Consider the following 16117-nt stretch of genomic DNA (forward strand, 5'->3'; position numbering starts at 1 on the left):
GGGTCTCACTATCTGCCAATCTGCCATGATCTTTCCTGGGAAAACCACATTTCAAATCTGGCCTCCAAAGCCAGTCGCCGCCTGGGCATCCTCCGTCGTGCGAAGTCCTTCCTTGGCACACCTGAGCTCCTCACCACATACAAGGCTTTCATCCGCAGCTCAATGGAATACTGCTCTCCCCTCCGGGCTGGTGCTCCTGCCTCACACCTAGCTCGTCTTCACGCTGTTGAAACCAAAGCGTTCAGAATCTTTGGAATCTCCCGCGATGAAGCTAACTCCAAAGGCCTTTCACTCACTCGCCGCAGACAGGTTGGTGGTCTTTCCGTCTTCTATCGACTCCTCTCTGGCCTTGCCCCCCCCCCCCCAGCTCTCTGTGGGCTCTGTCCCCCAAATATTCCTACAGGTCGCACAAGATCTGCCTGCAACCCTCTTATGGTTAAACTGCCAAAATCAAGACTCTCTGCTCACCTTCACTCCTTCATTCCTCTTTTCTCCTGCCTCTGGAACAAACTCCCTCACTCTCTTCAATCCCACTCCACCCTCCAAGTCTTTAAAACAGCTGTTCACCACCATCTCTTATCTTCCCCTATCCAAAACCTTGATCTTTTCTACCCCCGCTAATTTCACCCCAAAACCACTTTTTTGAAATCCCAACTTTTGTCCTGGAAGTCCTTGGTGTCCTTGTGTTTTATACCCCCCCCCCCCCCCTTCCCATGCCTTCTCCCCCAAGCCCTCTCCCTCCCACACTTCTCCCTGCTCTCAAATGTTGTGTTTGTGCGATTGAAATAATTGAAATGTGATTGAAATCAATCAATTATTGTACACCTCTCCCTCCCAATTCCTGGTAATTCCCTGTTTGTCGTTAAAGGCGGCAAAAAGGGTTGGCGTCAGGAAGGGCATCCGGCCGTAAAACATTGCTTCAAAAAGGGGACCGTAAAACAACAACAACCACGGTTCCCGAAAAAGGCCAACCCCCGCTTGCGGGGAAAAATGGCCTCTAAAGGTGGTTTTTTTTTTTTTTCTCCCTCCCAATACCGTCTCTGTGCTGCTCGGCGGTAATACTGCGCTGGAGAATATTTATTTATTTATTTGGCTTGGGGGCAGTGTACTTTCAATGAGCCTGCACCGGTTTAAAATTATTTCAGTACATATTCTTCTCAATATGGGTCTGGCAGACACAGTCGTAAGAACTTCAGCAAAAATAGACATGAAAATAGGCCAACCTGGACATTTTCGATAATAACCGTTTTTTGGTGAGAAATGCTTTATGCGATTGTCCTGAATCTGCAGATTTTTTTTTCCATAAATTCACACATGGAGAACCCTGTTTTTTATTAGGTCAAAGTATATGACCTGTAACAAAACTGTAAAAAATACGTTTTCCAGGTTTATATGATAATGATTCACAAATACTCTTATTTATGGTATAAAATATTGTGAATACTTTCTGACAGATATAAAATAATAATCTAAATAACTGTTACTCATTACTGGAACATATATCTTTCAAAAATGGAATATTTTATTAAAAATATGCAAACTTTTATCAATTTTCTTTATCGTAGCATTCCAGTACATCACCAAATCAGGCCATGGCATCACCTAAAAATGTGCTAATTACGGAGGATTATGGATACAAAATAGAGGTTGGCTCAGTTATACACACAAGGCACCAGCACCTTCAGAACTGCAGATTGATATAAAATTCTCTTTCAGGAGCAAACAACATTTTTATACATCATGTATTCATCACAGGTTTGGTGCACAATGTGAAAACAGTTCACACACAGTCGATATCACACAAATGGATGAAGCAGAACATTTTAAGATGTTTCATGAACATAAACAATATGATAGTATTAAAATTACATGAAACATGCACATATAGTGTATACTTGAACCGCCTGTGGAGGCCATTTTTCCCCGCAGAGCGGGGGTTGGCCTTATTTGAGCACCATGGTCCCATTTTTTTGGAGCAACGTTTTACGGCCGGATGCCCTTTCTGTTGCTAACCCTGTTAGTCGCCTCTTGCGTCACACAGGGAATTACCAGTGAACTGGTACTCAATTTGCCGACCTCAGAAGGATGGCAGGCTGAGTCAACCCCCCTGGTGTTAATTCAATGATCGACCGGGATTTGAACCCAGGATCCTAGGATCCCAAGCCGGCACCCTAACTGCTAAGCCAACACCAGGCTCAAGACAACATATCGTGGATACTTTTGTTTATATATATATATATATAATACGTACATTATTTTGAGGGGTTATGCATTAGTTAATTTAGGGGTATAATATACGATTGCGTAAAATTAGATGTAAACTTTTTCAGTGTAACTTTGTGTTTCGTCTGTCAATGTTGTACCCGTTCATGTTTTACAAGGTGTTCCAAAAATACCGAGACAACTTTGGTTGTTAATATATTTAAAACCACAAATGTGGGTGGTGGTTCGTGTGCAGCAACATGGCTGCTGGTTGCATCATTTTTCTGTCCTGGAAAACTTTCTGTGATACATAAATCATTTTCAAAAACTGAGCACATCATTTTTCTGTTCCGCTGATGCAATGCCTCTCGATAACCAGTTATCTGGTACTCATTTTGCCGACCTCGGAAGGATGGACAGGCTGTCAACCCCACCTGGCGTTAATTTAACAGGATTCGAACTCAGGACCTTCAGATCCCAAGCCCGCCACCCTAACTATTATGCCAACACCAGGTGATAAACCACAAACGATACAACGATATTCTTTGGTTTATATGGTACAGAAACTCATAAAATTGTGCACACCATCAATACACTTAAATGTGAGCTCCGTTTGTCATGCACAGGACATGAAGGTGGTACACTAACTAGTTCGTGCCATGTTCGGCTTAGCACGTTTGCGTCCACCAGTGCGCATGCAGCTGTGATCCGAGAACGAATATCCTGCAGGTCTGCCACCTTGGTGTATCCATGCTTGCTATACATACTTGTTTGTCACCTTGTCCCCGATACATGAAAGCAAGCTTCGTCTGTGAACATGACCTTTTTCAGGAAATATTCATAATCCTCTATGCAACTGAGCATTTCCAAGGCAAATACATTGCATTGGGGTCCGTAATTTGGTTTGAGTTCCTGCAGAATCTGTACCTTATAAGGAATAAAGCTTCAGCCTTTTATGGAAAATCCTGTGTACAGTGGTGGTTGGTAGTCCCAGTTCTCTGGATGCTCGTCGGATTGATCTTCTGGGACTTTGTTGAAATGATTCACACATTCATTCAACGTCTGCTGCACTTGTGCTTGGTCGACCAGTACTTTTCTGTTTCTGACAACTTTCAGTCTCCTTAAACCTCTTATACCACTTTCTGATACTAGTCCACAATGGCAGATTCCTTCCATACCTTGTATGGAAATTACATTGAACTTGCATGTCGGATTTTGTCTCGATGAAACATCCAATGCACTAAACTTTCCCCTATAGACTCACCATTTTATCTTGCATTAAAACCACCAGACCTGAAAATAAAGAAAACTTTATGAATTTATGTATCATATAAAACAAAGGGTATCATTGTATCATTTGTGGTACTAAATATATTAACAACCAAAGTTGTCCAGGTCTTTTTGGAACATGCTGTGCAGTATTAAAACATTGTTGTGGGCCTGGAGTTTGAAAAGTAGACAACTACTGTATACACTTTATGTAATATGTTATCACTAGTAAAAAGCCTGTCAAATATCATTGGTTGGAACAGTTTATTCAACGGTGCAGCCTCGTGAGTGTGCCAACATCTGAAGCCTCGGCCTAGTGTCAGTTGCGTGCTTATATCTTTATTTATTAGACATGACATCATACAGAAGTAAATAAACACTAATTTTGTCTCCATGAATTGCACATCACGTGCAGCGAATTTCATCTCCATGTGCCTTGTATTTATTTTAAAAAATATTTAAAAAATAAAAAATTCTGTGCACCGCCCTTGAGGCTCGATTTGCAAGACACCGTCTACAATTCCCGTAGAAGAGACATAATTACTCTTTTATGGAAAATGTTATTTCGAGTTTGTCTTATCCTCAAAAATAGACCGTAGTGAACACACATTCGTGGTAAAAGATTGGACTTTAAAACCTACCCTTTCAAAGGTGGACAGACATCTGTACAAACACACAAACGGACATTGTGTTTTATATGGTAGATTGCTACATGTTCATGAATATGTATATGTATTATAATTCAGGGTGTGCTATCTATATATATAAAACAGTTTGTGTGTGTGTGTGTGTGTGTGTGTGTGTGTGTGTGTGTGTGTGTGTGTGTGTGTGTGTGTGTGTGTGTGTGTGTAATGTTACCGATAGTCTCCTAAACGGAGAGGCTTACGTGCTTGATATTTGGCATAGACATGGCCATTGAGCCTGGGACGAACATGGCCGAACTCAAAATATTTGACGATCCATATTTTTTATTCATATTTACCTCAGCGCATTTCAGCGCACGGAATCAACGGAATCAGAGCAGGTAGGCGCTGATTCGCTCAGAGCGATCACGTGATGACGCTATGACGCTATGAACGCTATGACGCTATGACGCTATGAAAAAAAAAATCGCTATGACGCTATGAAACGCTATGAAGCTATGAACGCTATGACGCTATGAACGATATGACGCTATGAACGCTATGACGCTATGAAAAAAAAAAATCGCTATGACGCTATGACGCTATGAAAAAAAAAAAAATCGCTATGACGCTATGAACGCCTCACACCTAGCTCGTCTTCACGCTGTTGAAACCAAAGCGTTCAGAATCATTGGAATCTCCCGCGATGAAGCTAACTCCAAGGGCCTTTCACTCACTCACCGCAGGCAGGTTGGTGGTCTTTCCGTCTTCTACCGACTCCTCTCTGGCCTTGCCCCCCCAGCTCTCTCTGGGCTCTGTCCCCCAAAATTCCTACAGGTCGCACAAGATCTGCCTGCAACCCTCTTATGGTTAAACTGCCAAAATCAAGACTTTCTGCTCACCTTCACTCCTTCATTCCTCTTTTCTCCCGCCTCTGGAACAAACTCCCTCACCCTCTTCAATCCCACTCCACCCTCCAGGTCTTTAAAACAGCTGTTCACCACCATCTCTTATCCTCCCCCATCCAAAACCTTGATCTTTTCTACCCCCGCTAATTTCGGTCCCCTTGTGTTTTATCTCTCTCCCCCCCCCCCCCTTCCCACGCCTCCTAGCCCCCAAGCCCTCTCCCTCCCACACTTCTCCCTGCTCTCAAATGTTGTGGTTGTGTGCTTCCCCTTCTCTCCCCATCTTGTCTTCCGCTCCCTCTTTTTGTATATTTTGTTTGTCTGGTTGATTTGTTTGTGAAATAAATGTTAGCTCGTTCACGAGCCTCGATTCAGTATACAAAAAAAAAAAAACAAAAAAAAAAACAAAACGCTATGACGCTATGATGCTATGAAAAAAATTTATCGCTCGCTTTGCCAAGGGGCTCGCTCCCCCCCCCCCCCCCCGTTCCCCTCCCCCCCCCCCTCCCGTCAATGCCGGGTACTTCTGCTAGGGATTTGTGGCATAGACATGACCATTGGGCCTTCACGGTGTAATTAGTGCGAGGCTTTTGTCCAAGTGAGCTTGAGTCGAGAGGGCGAATGTATGGGTTGGGAATGTACGGGTCTCCCTTCCCCCGCCCAGCAACGCCGGTACTGGAGGACGTCACAGGATCGGTGAGTCTCCAAAAGCCGCTTCGTGCTGTTGCGAATATGCAGGACTATGTCCAATTGTTGTGCTGCTCTCCGACCATGAGAACTGCAACGTCATTGTTGACTGGCCATCCCCTTCCCTCCCCCCTCCACCCTACCCCCTCCCCTTCATTTCCCCCCTCCCCCTCCATTTCCCCCCTCCCCCTCCATTTCCCCCCTCCCCCTCCCTTTCCCCCTTCCCCCTCCATTTCCCCCCTCCCCCTCCCTTTCCCCCTCCATTTCCCCCCTCCCTCCTCCCCTCCCCCTTCCCCCCTCCTCCCCCTTCCCCCCTCCCCCTTCCCCTCTCCTCCCCCTTCCCCCCTCCCCCTTCCCTCCTCCCCTCCCCCTTCCCCCCCTCCCTCCTCCCCCTTACCCCCTCCCTCCTCCCCCCTCTCCCCATCCCTCACCCTCCCCCCTCTCCCCCCTCCCATCCCTCACCCTCCCCATCCCCCCCTCTTCTCCCCTCTCCCCCTCCCACTCTTCTCCCCTCCCCCGCCTCACAATGTCGGGTACTTCTGCTAGTACATTATAATTCCGAGTGTGCATGTCTAGAAGGTGAAACATTAATGATCCATATATTGTACACCGCACCTTTCCTATGCCATCTCCAGGCGCTGCATAACGTCATTGCCGGGCACCGAAGGGGGCTCGGCAATGACGCACGCTGAAAGGGAGTACTCAGTTTTCACTCTGGTTGTTTGTTTTTCTTGCTTTCTTGTTTGTCCGGGCTATATCTCAGCCATCCTTTGAGCTAGGAAGCTGAAATTTCGGCACAATAGTGAGCAAGTCCTTTGTCAAAAACAGCATTTTTGTTTTTTGATTAATCAATTAATTGAGGAGTTATTTAATTATTAGCGATTAAGTACTTATTTAATTAATTAAATTTCCTTTCTCTTCTGACCATTAACTCAGCCACCTTTTGAGTTAGGAAGCTGATATTTGGACATGCCAATGACCAGGTGATTTGGCTGCAAAGGCTATTTTTGATTTATTAATTAATCAATTAATTATTTAATTATTCGATTAATGACTTCTTTTTTTTTCCAGTTACAGATTCTGATGAAATGGTGGTGGTTTATGTGTTCTATGACCGAATTGATTAATAATTTAATTTTTTAATGATTATTATTTCTTTATTTTCATTATTAATCATTTATTTATTTTCTCTCTCATTTGGCCAATATCTCAGGCACCTTTTGAGCTAGGAAGCTAATATTTGGACATGACAGTGACCAAGTAATGTGGCTATCAAGGATATTTTTTATTTATTGATTAATCATTTAATCGATTAATTTATTGATGAATCAATTAATTATTTTATTTTTAATTAATGACTCATTTAATTAAATTTCTAAAAGATACATCTGCGGATGAAGCACTAGTGGTTTATTTATACTATTAGCCAATTGATTAAGAAAATATTTTATGATAATCTTTTCTTGATTTTAATTATGCAATTAATCAATCAATTATTGCGCACCTCTCCCTCCAAATACAGTCTCTATGAGCTGCACGGCGGTATTGCCGGGCGCCAGAGGTGCCCCGGAAATGCTGCGCTGGAGGATATTTAATTATTTGGCACGGGGGCGGTGTACTTTGAATGTATCTGTACTTGTTTGACTTCAATTTACACCATTATGAGAGATTCATAAATATGTGAAGATTTGTACGGCACGTACTTGTTGCAGAATTCAGTGCAACATATTTTAAAGTACAACTTTCTAAATGAACCATATATTAGCCACAAACCTGGTACAGGGACACGATATATTCGATGCTTGTCTTTGCCTCTAACATCATTGATAAATTAGTGCACAGAAAGAGTTCACGAAACAAAAGTTTATTCATTATGAAGCCCCATTGGTGGCCATTTTGAAATTTCCTCAAAAAACGTATTTCCCCCAATAGTAAATTTGAGAATTTTTTTTGTGGTCATTGCAACTCCTAGTAATGGTGTTTTAAACAAAAATATGGTCATTATCGAAAATGTCTAGGTCATTGTCAATTTCCACTGAACTTTCGAGGGAATTTTGAAAACAGATGGCTCAAATTCAATCCCATTCAATCCCACCCACTCCCTCCAGGCCTTTAAAACAGCTGTTCACCACCATCTCTTATCTTCCCCCATCCAAAACCTTGATCTTTTCTACCCCCGCTAATTCACCCCAGATACACTTCTTCTTTTTTTTTTGAAATTCCAACTTCTTTCCTGGAAGTCCTTGCAGTGTTCATGTGTTTTATACCTCTCCCACCTCCCCCCAAGCCCTCCCCCTCCCACATTTCTCCCGATGTCCCTGCTCTCAAATGTTGTGTTTGTGTCCTTCCCCCTCTCTCCCCATCTTGTCTACCGCTCCCCTTATTTTTTGTGTTTTATGTGTCGGTTTGACTTTTTATGTGATTAATGTTAGCTCTTTCACGAGCCTCGATCTTGTATACATAAAAAAAAAAAAACATCTTTGGGTTTCCTACAAGTATCACATGTGCCAGTAGAGTGACACTATCCTATAAAGGTATGAGTTAAGATGAGAGTGCCCAAATCTTAGCCTGAAGAGAGCTACCTCGTCTCTGCGAGAATGCTTGGGGAGCCACCACCAGATTCATCCCGCAACAAAACCTTCCCATAATGTTGGTGTCCCACTGGGGATTGCCATATTTTTTCAATCTGGTCCTCGGCCAGACTCAATGTCTGACGGCCCAGAGGGATTTGGGTATCACTCAGGTTTAAGGGCACGCATAGCTGGCAGGTCACTGTCCCAGTGTCCCACATGGGCAGGGATCCAACACAGATTGACCATCAATCCCCTCCAATTGGCAATGTTGATCAGATGCAAAACCTCGAGAGAACACACACAGGGTGTCCTCGCTTAACGTCATCGCAGTTAACGTTGTTTTGTTATAATATCTATAATCATTAGATACCAAGGCTCAAAGAATCTCTTGATTATTTACCCATAACTCGCTATTACGTCATCAGGATAAATATATTTCGTATTAGATAAATTGATCCATTTGACGTACAGTAACCAGTAACCACGACATTAACTGAGGACCTCGTGTATATAACATCAGCATATATATATTTACAGTCACGTGAAAAAGTAAGTACACCCCATGTAAAGTTTTGACTTTTTCAACATATTTCAACATACAGCTATTTGATCTTCATTTCAACAATATTGATAGATAAAGGTGATATAATACAACAAATGTCATGAAACATTTACATTTTGTAGTCCATTGTATATTTTAAAGAAACATAAAGGCAAATTTCGCATGTGGAAAAAGTAAGTACACCCTTGGCTCTAATAGGTGGTATTGCCCCCGTTGGCAGAAACAACCTCAAGTAGGCGTTTCTTATAACTGTCTACCAGTCTCTGACATCGACTGGGAGAAATGTTTGCCCACTCTTCCATGCAGAATTATTTCAGCTGTGCGATGTTTGAGGGGTTTCTTGCATGCACAGCTCGTTTCAAATCCCCCCACAACATCTCGATGGGATTTAGATCCGGGCTTTGACTTGGCCATTCCAGAACCCTTCATTTCTTTCTTTTCAGCCATTCCTTGGTGGATTTACTGGTATGCTTAGGGTCATTGTCATGTTGCAAGGTCCACCTTCGGTTGAGCTTCAACTTTCCGATAGATGGCCTCATATTATCCTCAAGCACCCTCTGGTACAATGAAGAATTCATAGTGGATTCTATGATGGTGAGCTACCCAGGCCCTGATGCAGCAAAGCTGCCCCAAACCATAATATTTCCACCACCATGCTTTACAGTTGGTATCAGATTTTTGTGGTCAAATGCTGTCTTTGGTTTTCGCCAAACATGTCTTCTGTTACTGTGGCCAAATAGCTCTACCTTTGACTCATCTGTCCAGAGCACATTGTTCCAGAAGTGCTGGTCTTTGCCGAGGTGTTCATTGGCAAACTTTAGTCTTGCCCTGATGTTCTTTCTGGACAGCAAAGGTTTCCTCCTGGCACACCTCCCATGTAGATCAAATTTGTGCAGCCTCTTTCTAATGGTAGACTCGTGCACTTTGACATCAACAGTGGCATGAGCTACCTGTAGGTCCCGTGATGACATTCTGGGGTTCTTGGAGACTTATTTCAGCATCTTGCGGTCTGCTCTCGGGTTGAACTTGCTGGGGCGGCCTGGCCTGTACAAGTTGGCAGTTGTTTGGAATCTTCTCCACTTGTAGATGATCTTCCGGACAGTCGAATGATTGATTTCAAATTGTTTGGAGATCTTTTTAAATCCCTTCCCAGACTCGTAGGCATCTATAACCTTATTTCTGAAAGCCTCAGAGAGCTCTTTTGATCTAGGCATGGTGATGCCGCACACTTCAACAAAAAGAGCAAACCAAACTAAATGTCTGAGGTTTAAATAAGACAGGTTCCTCCAAGATCCTCTCTAACGATGTTCTACTCATTTGCACCTGAGCTGGTGCACGTGATTCTAATTTTAGGTATTTGAAGTAGTGATAAATGTAGGGGTGTACTTGCTTTTTCCACATGCGAAATTTGCATTTATGTTTATTTAAATTATACAATGGACTACAAAATGTAAATGTTTCATGATATTTGTTATATTATATCACCTTTATCTATCAATATTGTTGAAATGAAGATCAAATAGCTGCATGTTGAAATATGTTGAAAAAGTCAAAACTTTACATGGGGTGTTCTTACTATTTCACGTGACTTTATATACATATATAAGGTACCACAAAAACAGCTCAACCGATCGCAACGATATTTTGGGTGGGTATTCCTGGGACCCCCTGGAGTAAAATAGGCTATATTGTTTTTCCAAGTTTTCCAATTTTCCAGTTTTTCCAAACACGATGGAATAATATTTACCGATATGAACAGTGATGTGGCTTTTGTTGAAATTCTACGTACCAGGGGAGAGTAGATCGACTCCTGATGAACTCTTCCTATATAAACGTGCGGCTCCGAAGTAACACAGCAGCATGTGCAAAGCGACTGCGAAACAGGTGTAGCGGCCACTTCCGTGTTATAGATTCGGCGCGCACTCTTCACACATAAACGTGCGACTGGGAAAGACGTGCAGTGGCCGCTTCCGTTTTGTAGAATTCAATCTTTTTTCAAAATGGGCACCATGTACTGTTTAGATTTTGATGATTTGCGTGTGATATGATTCAACGGATGTTTATATGAATCGTTTAAAATAAAAAAGCTTTCAATTTCTGATATTTTGCCTTTTCATTTGGGCTTCTCAATTGACGCCCCGCCCGTAGTGCCATGTACCGTTGCTAGTAGATAAAATTGGCTTAGTCAGACATTTTTCTGTTCCCCAAGTTGAAGAGCTTCATGGAAGAAGTTTTTTAGGATGGCAATGAGGTGTACTCAGCAGATGACCTTCAGGAAAAGGAGGACAAGGACTTGTACAAGATGGTTTGAGCTGAGATGCAGCTGGATCATATGCATACAACTCAAGATGGACTTGATTGACCATGTTGGATTTGGAAAAACAAGTGTACAATTAAAAGCAAGATGGTGGTGTTTTCCACGTTAGGCTGGAAAACGTACCAACGATCCTTATAGGAGCTCGAGTGTTTCCGATAAAAACGGAAAATACAACTGGAAACACAAAACCACAAAACAGTTTCATCGATCAGGATGTCAGATTTATGTACAAAAGTAGAGTCCAATATGCCATAAAATAACTGTGATCAACCTAAAGTATTTGCCAAAGCCAAGAAAATAAATAAATTCTACATCTTTTTCTGTGCAAAAAAACATTTTCCATTCCTGACTCCTTGTTTATAATAAAAAAGCCATTTACTGTGAGTAACCCAGAGCCATCCTTGCATTCATCATGCTGTGTTGTACATCAAAATGGCCCACTAAAAACATCAACTTTTTACACTTCTCTCCCTCCCTCTCCCCCTTTAGTGGCAAAATAGATGTATCAACAATCTGTATAATGCACTGCACAAAGCAAGATACCATACAGCAAAGCAACTGAGAGAATGACAACATTAAGTTGTTTAACGATTCCAGCACATCAGCTTTTCAGAACTGCAGAAGCTGACAATGTACAACGAAATAAAATCCAAAGATTTATCTCTCCTCTTCTTAGGTTATCTAAAAATTCGATTTGGCATGCATATAAAAAGTGAAAAAAAACGTTCAATTTTTTTTAAAGTTATTTTTAGCTCACATAGAACAAAAAAATTTCAGGGGAGGTATTGGCATAGCGAAGTGTCCGTCAGTTATCGAGTCAGGCTGTATGTTAACACGGGTCTTTTTCTCCAAAACTATACACACAATTTGGATGCAACTTGACCACAGCTTTCATCCCCCATGATGTACCAAATTTGTTCAAGGCATTAAAATAAAAAAAAAAAAAAAAAAAAATCAGGGTCTTTGGGGGCGGGAGGGGGATTAAATGGGTACGGGTTTGACCCACCCCCCCCCCCCCTCCAAAAAATAGGTATTTGCTTTCTTCTTCGAAACCTGAACGCCAATCTTCGACATCGACTGATATGCCTCCGCCCACATTATTACATCATTATACATACTTGGACCAATTTTGATTTAAATCCTTTCAGCTGTTCCCAAGTATCACATTTTTACGTGACATGACCTCTGACCTTTGACGCCAAAATCTAATCAGTTCTTCTTTGCATCATAATACAGGGTGTTTATAAATTCCCCATCTATTTAGTTACCTGTTATTTCTCTGAAATAGATAGAGACTTTATAAACACCCTGTATATACTTGTATCAAGTTTAGTCAAAATCCCATCACTGGTTCACAAGTTAGCTCGGTAACATATTTTTTTTACCGAACAGGAGCACTGACCTTTGACCTCTTGACTCCATAATCTCATCAGTTAATCTTTGCTTCATTATACATACTTGTACCAAGTTTGACTTGGTTTCCTTCAGCCATTCTTAAGTTAATGACCTATTACAGACTTTGACCTTTGACCCCAAAATCTAATCAGGTCATCTTTGCAACATAATATATTGTTATGAATTTGGGTAGAGCAATATCTAGAGCCAGATAGATCTGTATAGGTAGGTATCCGACTGTTGCGATAGGGAATCTACCCTGTAATAAGTTCTATGTTAGCCCGGGTTGTCAGTATAAGCTGTATTGGTGTCCCTGCTATGAGGGAGCAGGGCGTGCTAAATAGTACAGGGATTATGGATAAGATTCCTTTGTTCGTCGTTTCACCCCGTCGCCAAACCTTTGTCCCTTATGGCAACGCATACTCATATAAACACTTAGATAGGCCCTTTAGTGCAGCATTAAATAATTCCCCTTCCCTTACAATGACCTTGGAAGAAGACAGGCAGAAAGCCAGATCGGGGCACCGCCGGATGGCCGCCACCAGCCGCACCACCAGCTGGCCTAGCAACATCGCGTGAGACGAGCTGTAACCACGCCACAGGGAACGTGTGATTGGTTGGCGCAGAAGGCGCGAGACGGTTGAGGAGATGGCAGGAAGCTACGAGGCTCTGGTTGGTGGTGCGCCAAAACTGACGTCACATGCCAAGTTACAAAAGGACTCGCTGGCGGGATTCTGGACGCTTCACTCTGGGTATTGAGTCATGCTGGTCTTTCTCTCTTCACTCTCCATTCCTGGCTCTCGTTGTGGAGATCGGCCTCGTGTTGGAGATCGGCTTCGCGGGGAGATCGCTAGCCCAGTTGCTTTTGGTGCTGGAGTGAGGCGTGCCGTGGAGCGAACGGACCTCGTGGGCAGTCGACAAGGAGCCTGGATTGGGGCAGGTCGCTCGGGCCTGGCGGAGCACGTGGGCGAGGCGGACTGAGGGAGCCACGTTGGACGAAGGACACATTTCGGACAGATAAGCTCGCACCCACGAACCATTACACGACGAGACATTTCCTTTCGTAATTCATTTTCCTTTGTGGTGTATTCGACGTCTGTGTGTGGGATCCCAATTTAGGCCGATTCATTTCATCGTCGCGTTTCATTGTATCGGGTTCCGTTAAATAAATCCTTATTTTTGCACATAGCATTTCGGTTTTGTTTGAATTCATCTACTCCAGGATCGGATCTGCAGTCGGTTCGCTTTAGGTAAGCGCTTCGCTGCCTCTTCTTCTTCACTTCTTTCTCCCGTGCTTTTATAGTCGAATCCGAGTTGGTCGTCACCTCAATTAAATCCGTTTGGTCATTCGCGAGCCCTGGTATTAACCAGAGGGTATTCGCACGACAATATACTTGTACCAAGTTTGGTCAAAATCCCATCACTGGTTCACATGACCTCTGACCTTTGACCTTGTGACCCTAAAATATATAATCAGTTCATCTTTACCTCATTATACATACCTGCACCAAGTTTGACTTGGATCCCTTCAGCCGTTCTCAAGTTATTGCAGTAAGAAAAACATATCACGGACAGACGACGGATGCATGGATGGACGGACGGAGAGCCCGAAAACATAATGCCTCCAGCGACTTCGTCAGCGGAGGCATAACTACACACATGATTTCGATGAAACTTAACAACCTTTTTCACCCATGATGCTAAAACTAATTGTCCTATTTTCACCAAACTTTGCAGAACTTCTGAGGACCAAGAAGGCCTCCTGATGCCTTGCAAATCCCATTAAAAATGCATATTAAGGAGGCCAATGTAAAGGTCAAAGGTCATTATGATTCCACAATAGCTACTTTTGACTTCTCAAAAAGTATTCACCCGATTTAGATGTAACTTGGTGTAGGAATCATCTCTGCATGGTGCTTTCACAAGTTTGTTCAAACCATCGGCTAATTTACATATTTTGTGGGTCATCTATGCCTACCAGTTCTACCAGGTGAGCCAAGGGGAATTGCCCCTATTTTAAAGATTCTTACCATAATCTGTAAACTATAAACTGCACAATCTTACACTTTTGCTCCCTTAAATATCCACTTAAGAACTGCTATTAGTACAAAATAAATGTGAGCTTCCGCTGTATGTATACAGCACATTTAGGATGGCAGGTAGTTTTGTTGTTTGGCATAAACACTTTAAAATGACTGGATCATCTGTGGAAAATCACTCTCTCAACTGAGTCTCGGCTCATAGTTCATAGTCTATAGAAGAGCAACGAGTCAATAGCAAGACGTATCCAGCAAATAGTAGATGTTCCATCGGACCTAGAAGGTAGAATCGGCATTTTGTCACAAATGTAGTATTTTTCCGCAGTGTTGGCACGCAGCACGCAGCACCCAGCACCCTTTCACTGGGGAAGTTTTGGTGTCAGCAACAGCCCCAGCTGTGAATGGGATACCAGCGCCAACTGATGTGACGGAGTACGAGGGCGGCGGAAGGATATGTGACTGACAAACAGGCACGCACATCCTTTTCACCGAGGAGAGATAGAGGATGACAATTTTTGTGACAGAGGAGTCACAAAATTACTTTTCAAAACCTGCACCACCACATTGGCTGCCTTATCTCCAAGACACTGGCAGAGGTCTAACAAGGCTCGCACCCGTGCCATTCTCGTCTGTTTGGCGCAAATATTCTCGTAGGTCTCAATCTCAAGCAGCCCGTTGGCTTGCATGCGATCAAGCGCTTTGTTGAGGGTGGCCAGCGTGGTAGTTTGCACGAGGCTTTCTCGCCATAGCTGAAGCCAGCATGAGGCTGCAGAATCAACTGCATGGATGCCCTTACAATGTAAGCACTGTCCCATGCTTTGCTCAATGATGCTGGTATTTTGTTGCTGTCGTATAGTTGTTGTAGTTTTCACATCAATGTTAGAAGATGTATCATTCAAGTGGGCCTTGCCTTTACTTGGTTCGCCGCAATGCAATGAAAACTGCTCATCAGTTCTTGATGAAAGAGCCAAATCGGAGACCAAAGGCAGATTTCTGTTGGGTTTGTCTGAACAATTCAAAGCCTCAGCTCTTTCAGTTAATGCCATGCCAGAATAACCAGCAGCTTGTGTTGCTACATTTTGGAGAACATGATTTCTGTGATTTTCACAATGTGCTGCTTGAAAGGTATTAGCAAGCGTCGGCCTTGGTGAAGAATTGATTACTGCACGTTTCGTATCAGATGTTACAGACGTCATGTTCACAGGTAGCAATAACCGGGGCGTCTTAGCAGCACCAGCGATGGATATTGGAGGCTCCGGGATATTGGAGGCCAATTGAGGAGGCGCCGGGATATTGGAGGCCAATTGAGGAGGCGCCCGAAACACCTTCTGAACTTCATCAGGCACCACACGTTCTTCCTCTATGTCTTGATATTTCTTCATGTTGTGCAAGGGAGTTGGCATTGCTGAAGCCTGTGAGGGGATGTTGCAAATCTTGCTTTCAGAAGTGCCTGAAGAACACCAGCAAAAAGAGGAAGAATAGGTTAGGTTTGTTGTTTATGGTACACACAAGATATGCAATAGTCTTCTCTGTTGAGGTCAAATC

The 16117-nt window shown here is 43.0% G+C and overlaps 2 protein-coding genes across 12 annotated transcripts in view; one reads left to right on the plus strand and one right to left on the minus strand.

The window, feature by feature from the left end:
- The window catches only part of LOC137416554 (THAP domain-containing protein 1-like), a 231879-nt gene that overhangs the window by 189951 nt on the left and 25811 nt on the right, over positions 1 to 16117 (plus strand). The window lies entirely within an intron of this gene.
- LOC137416549 (uncharacterized) overlaps positions 11334 to 16117 on the minus strand; it is a 123229-nt gene continuing 118445 nt past the window's right edge. For all 10 annotated transcript variants that reach the window (XM_068102171.2, XM_078784166.1, XM_078784163.1 and 7 more), the window contains one exon: positions 11334 to 16022. In XM_068102171.2, coding sequence (XP_067958272.2) covers positions 15058 to 16022 — 965 coding nt within the window. In that variant the 3' untranslated portion in view covers positions 11334 to 15057. The remainder of the gene's footprint in view (positions 16023 to 16117) is intronic.

The sequence above is a fragment of the Myxine glutinosa genome, chromosome 9 (genome assembly GCF_964187855.1).
Source record: "Myxine glutinosa chromosome 9, kmMyxGlut1.1, whole genome shotgun sequence".
NCBI classification, from domain to species: domain Eukaryota; kingdom Metazoa; phylum Chordata; class Myxini; order Myxiniformes; family Myxinidae; genus Myxine; species Myxine glutinosa.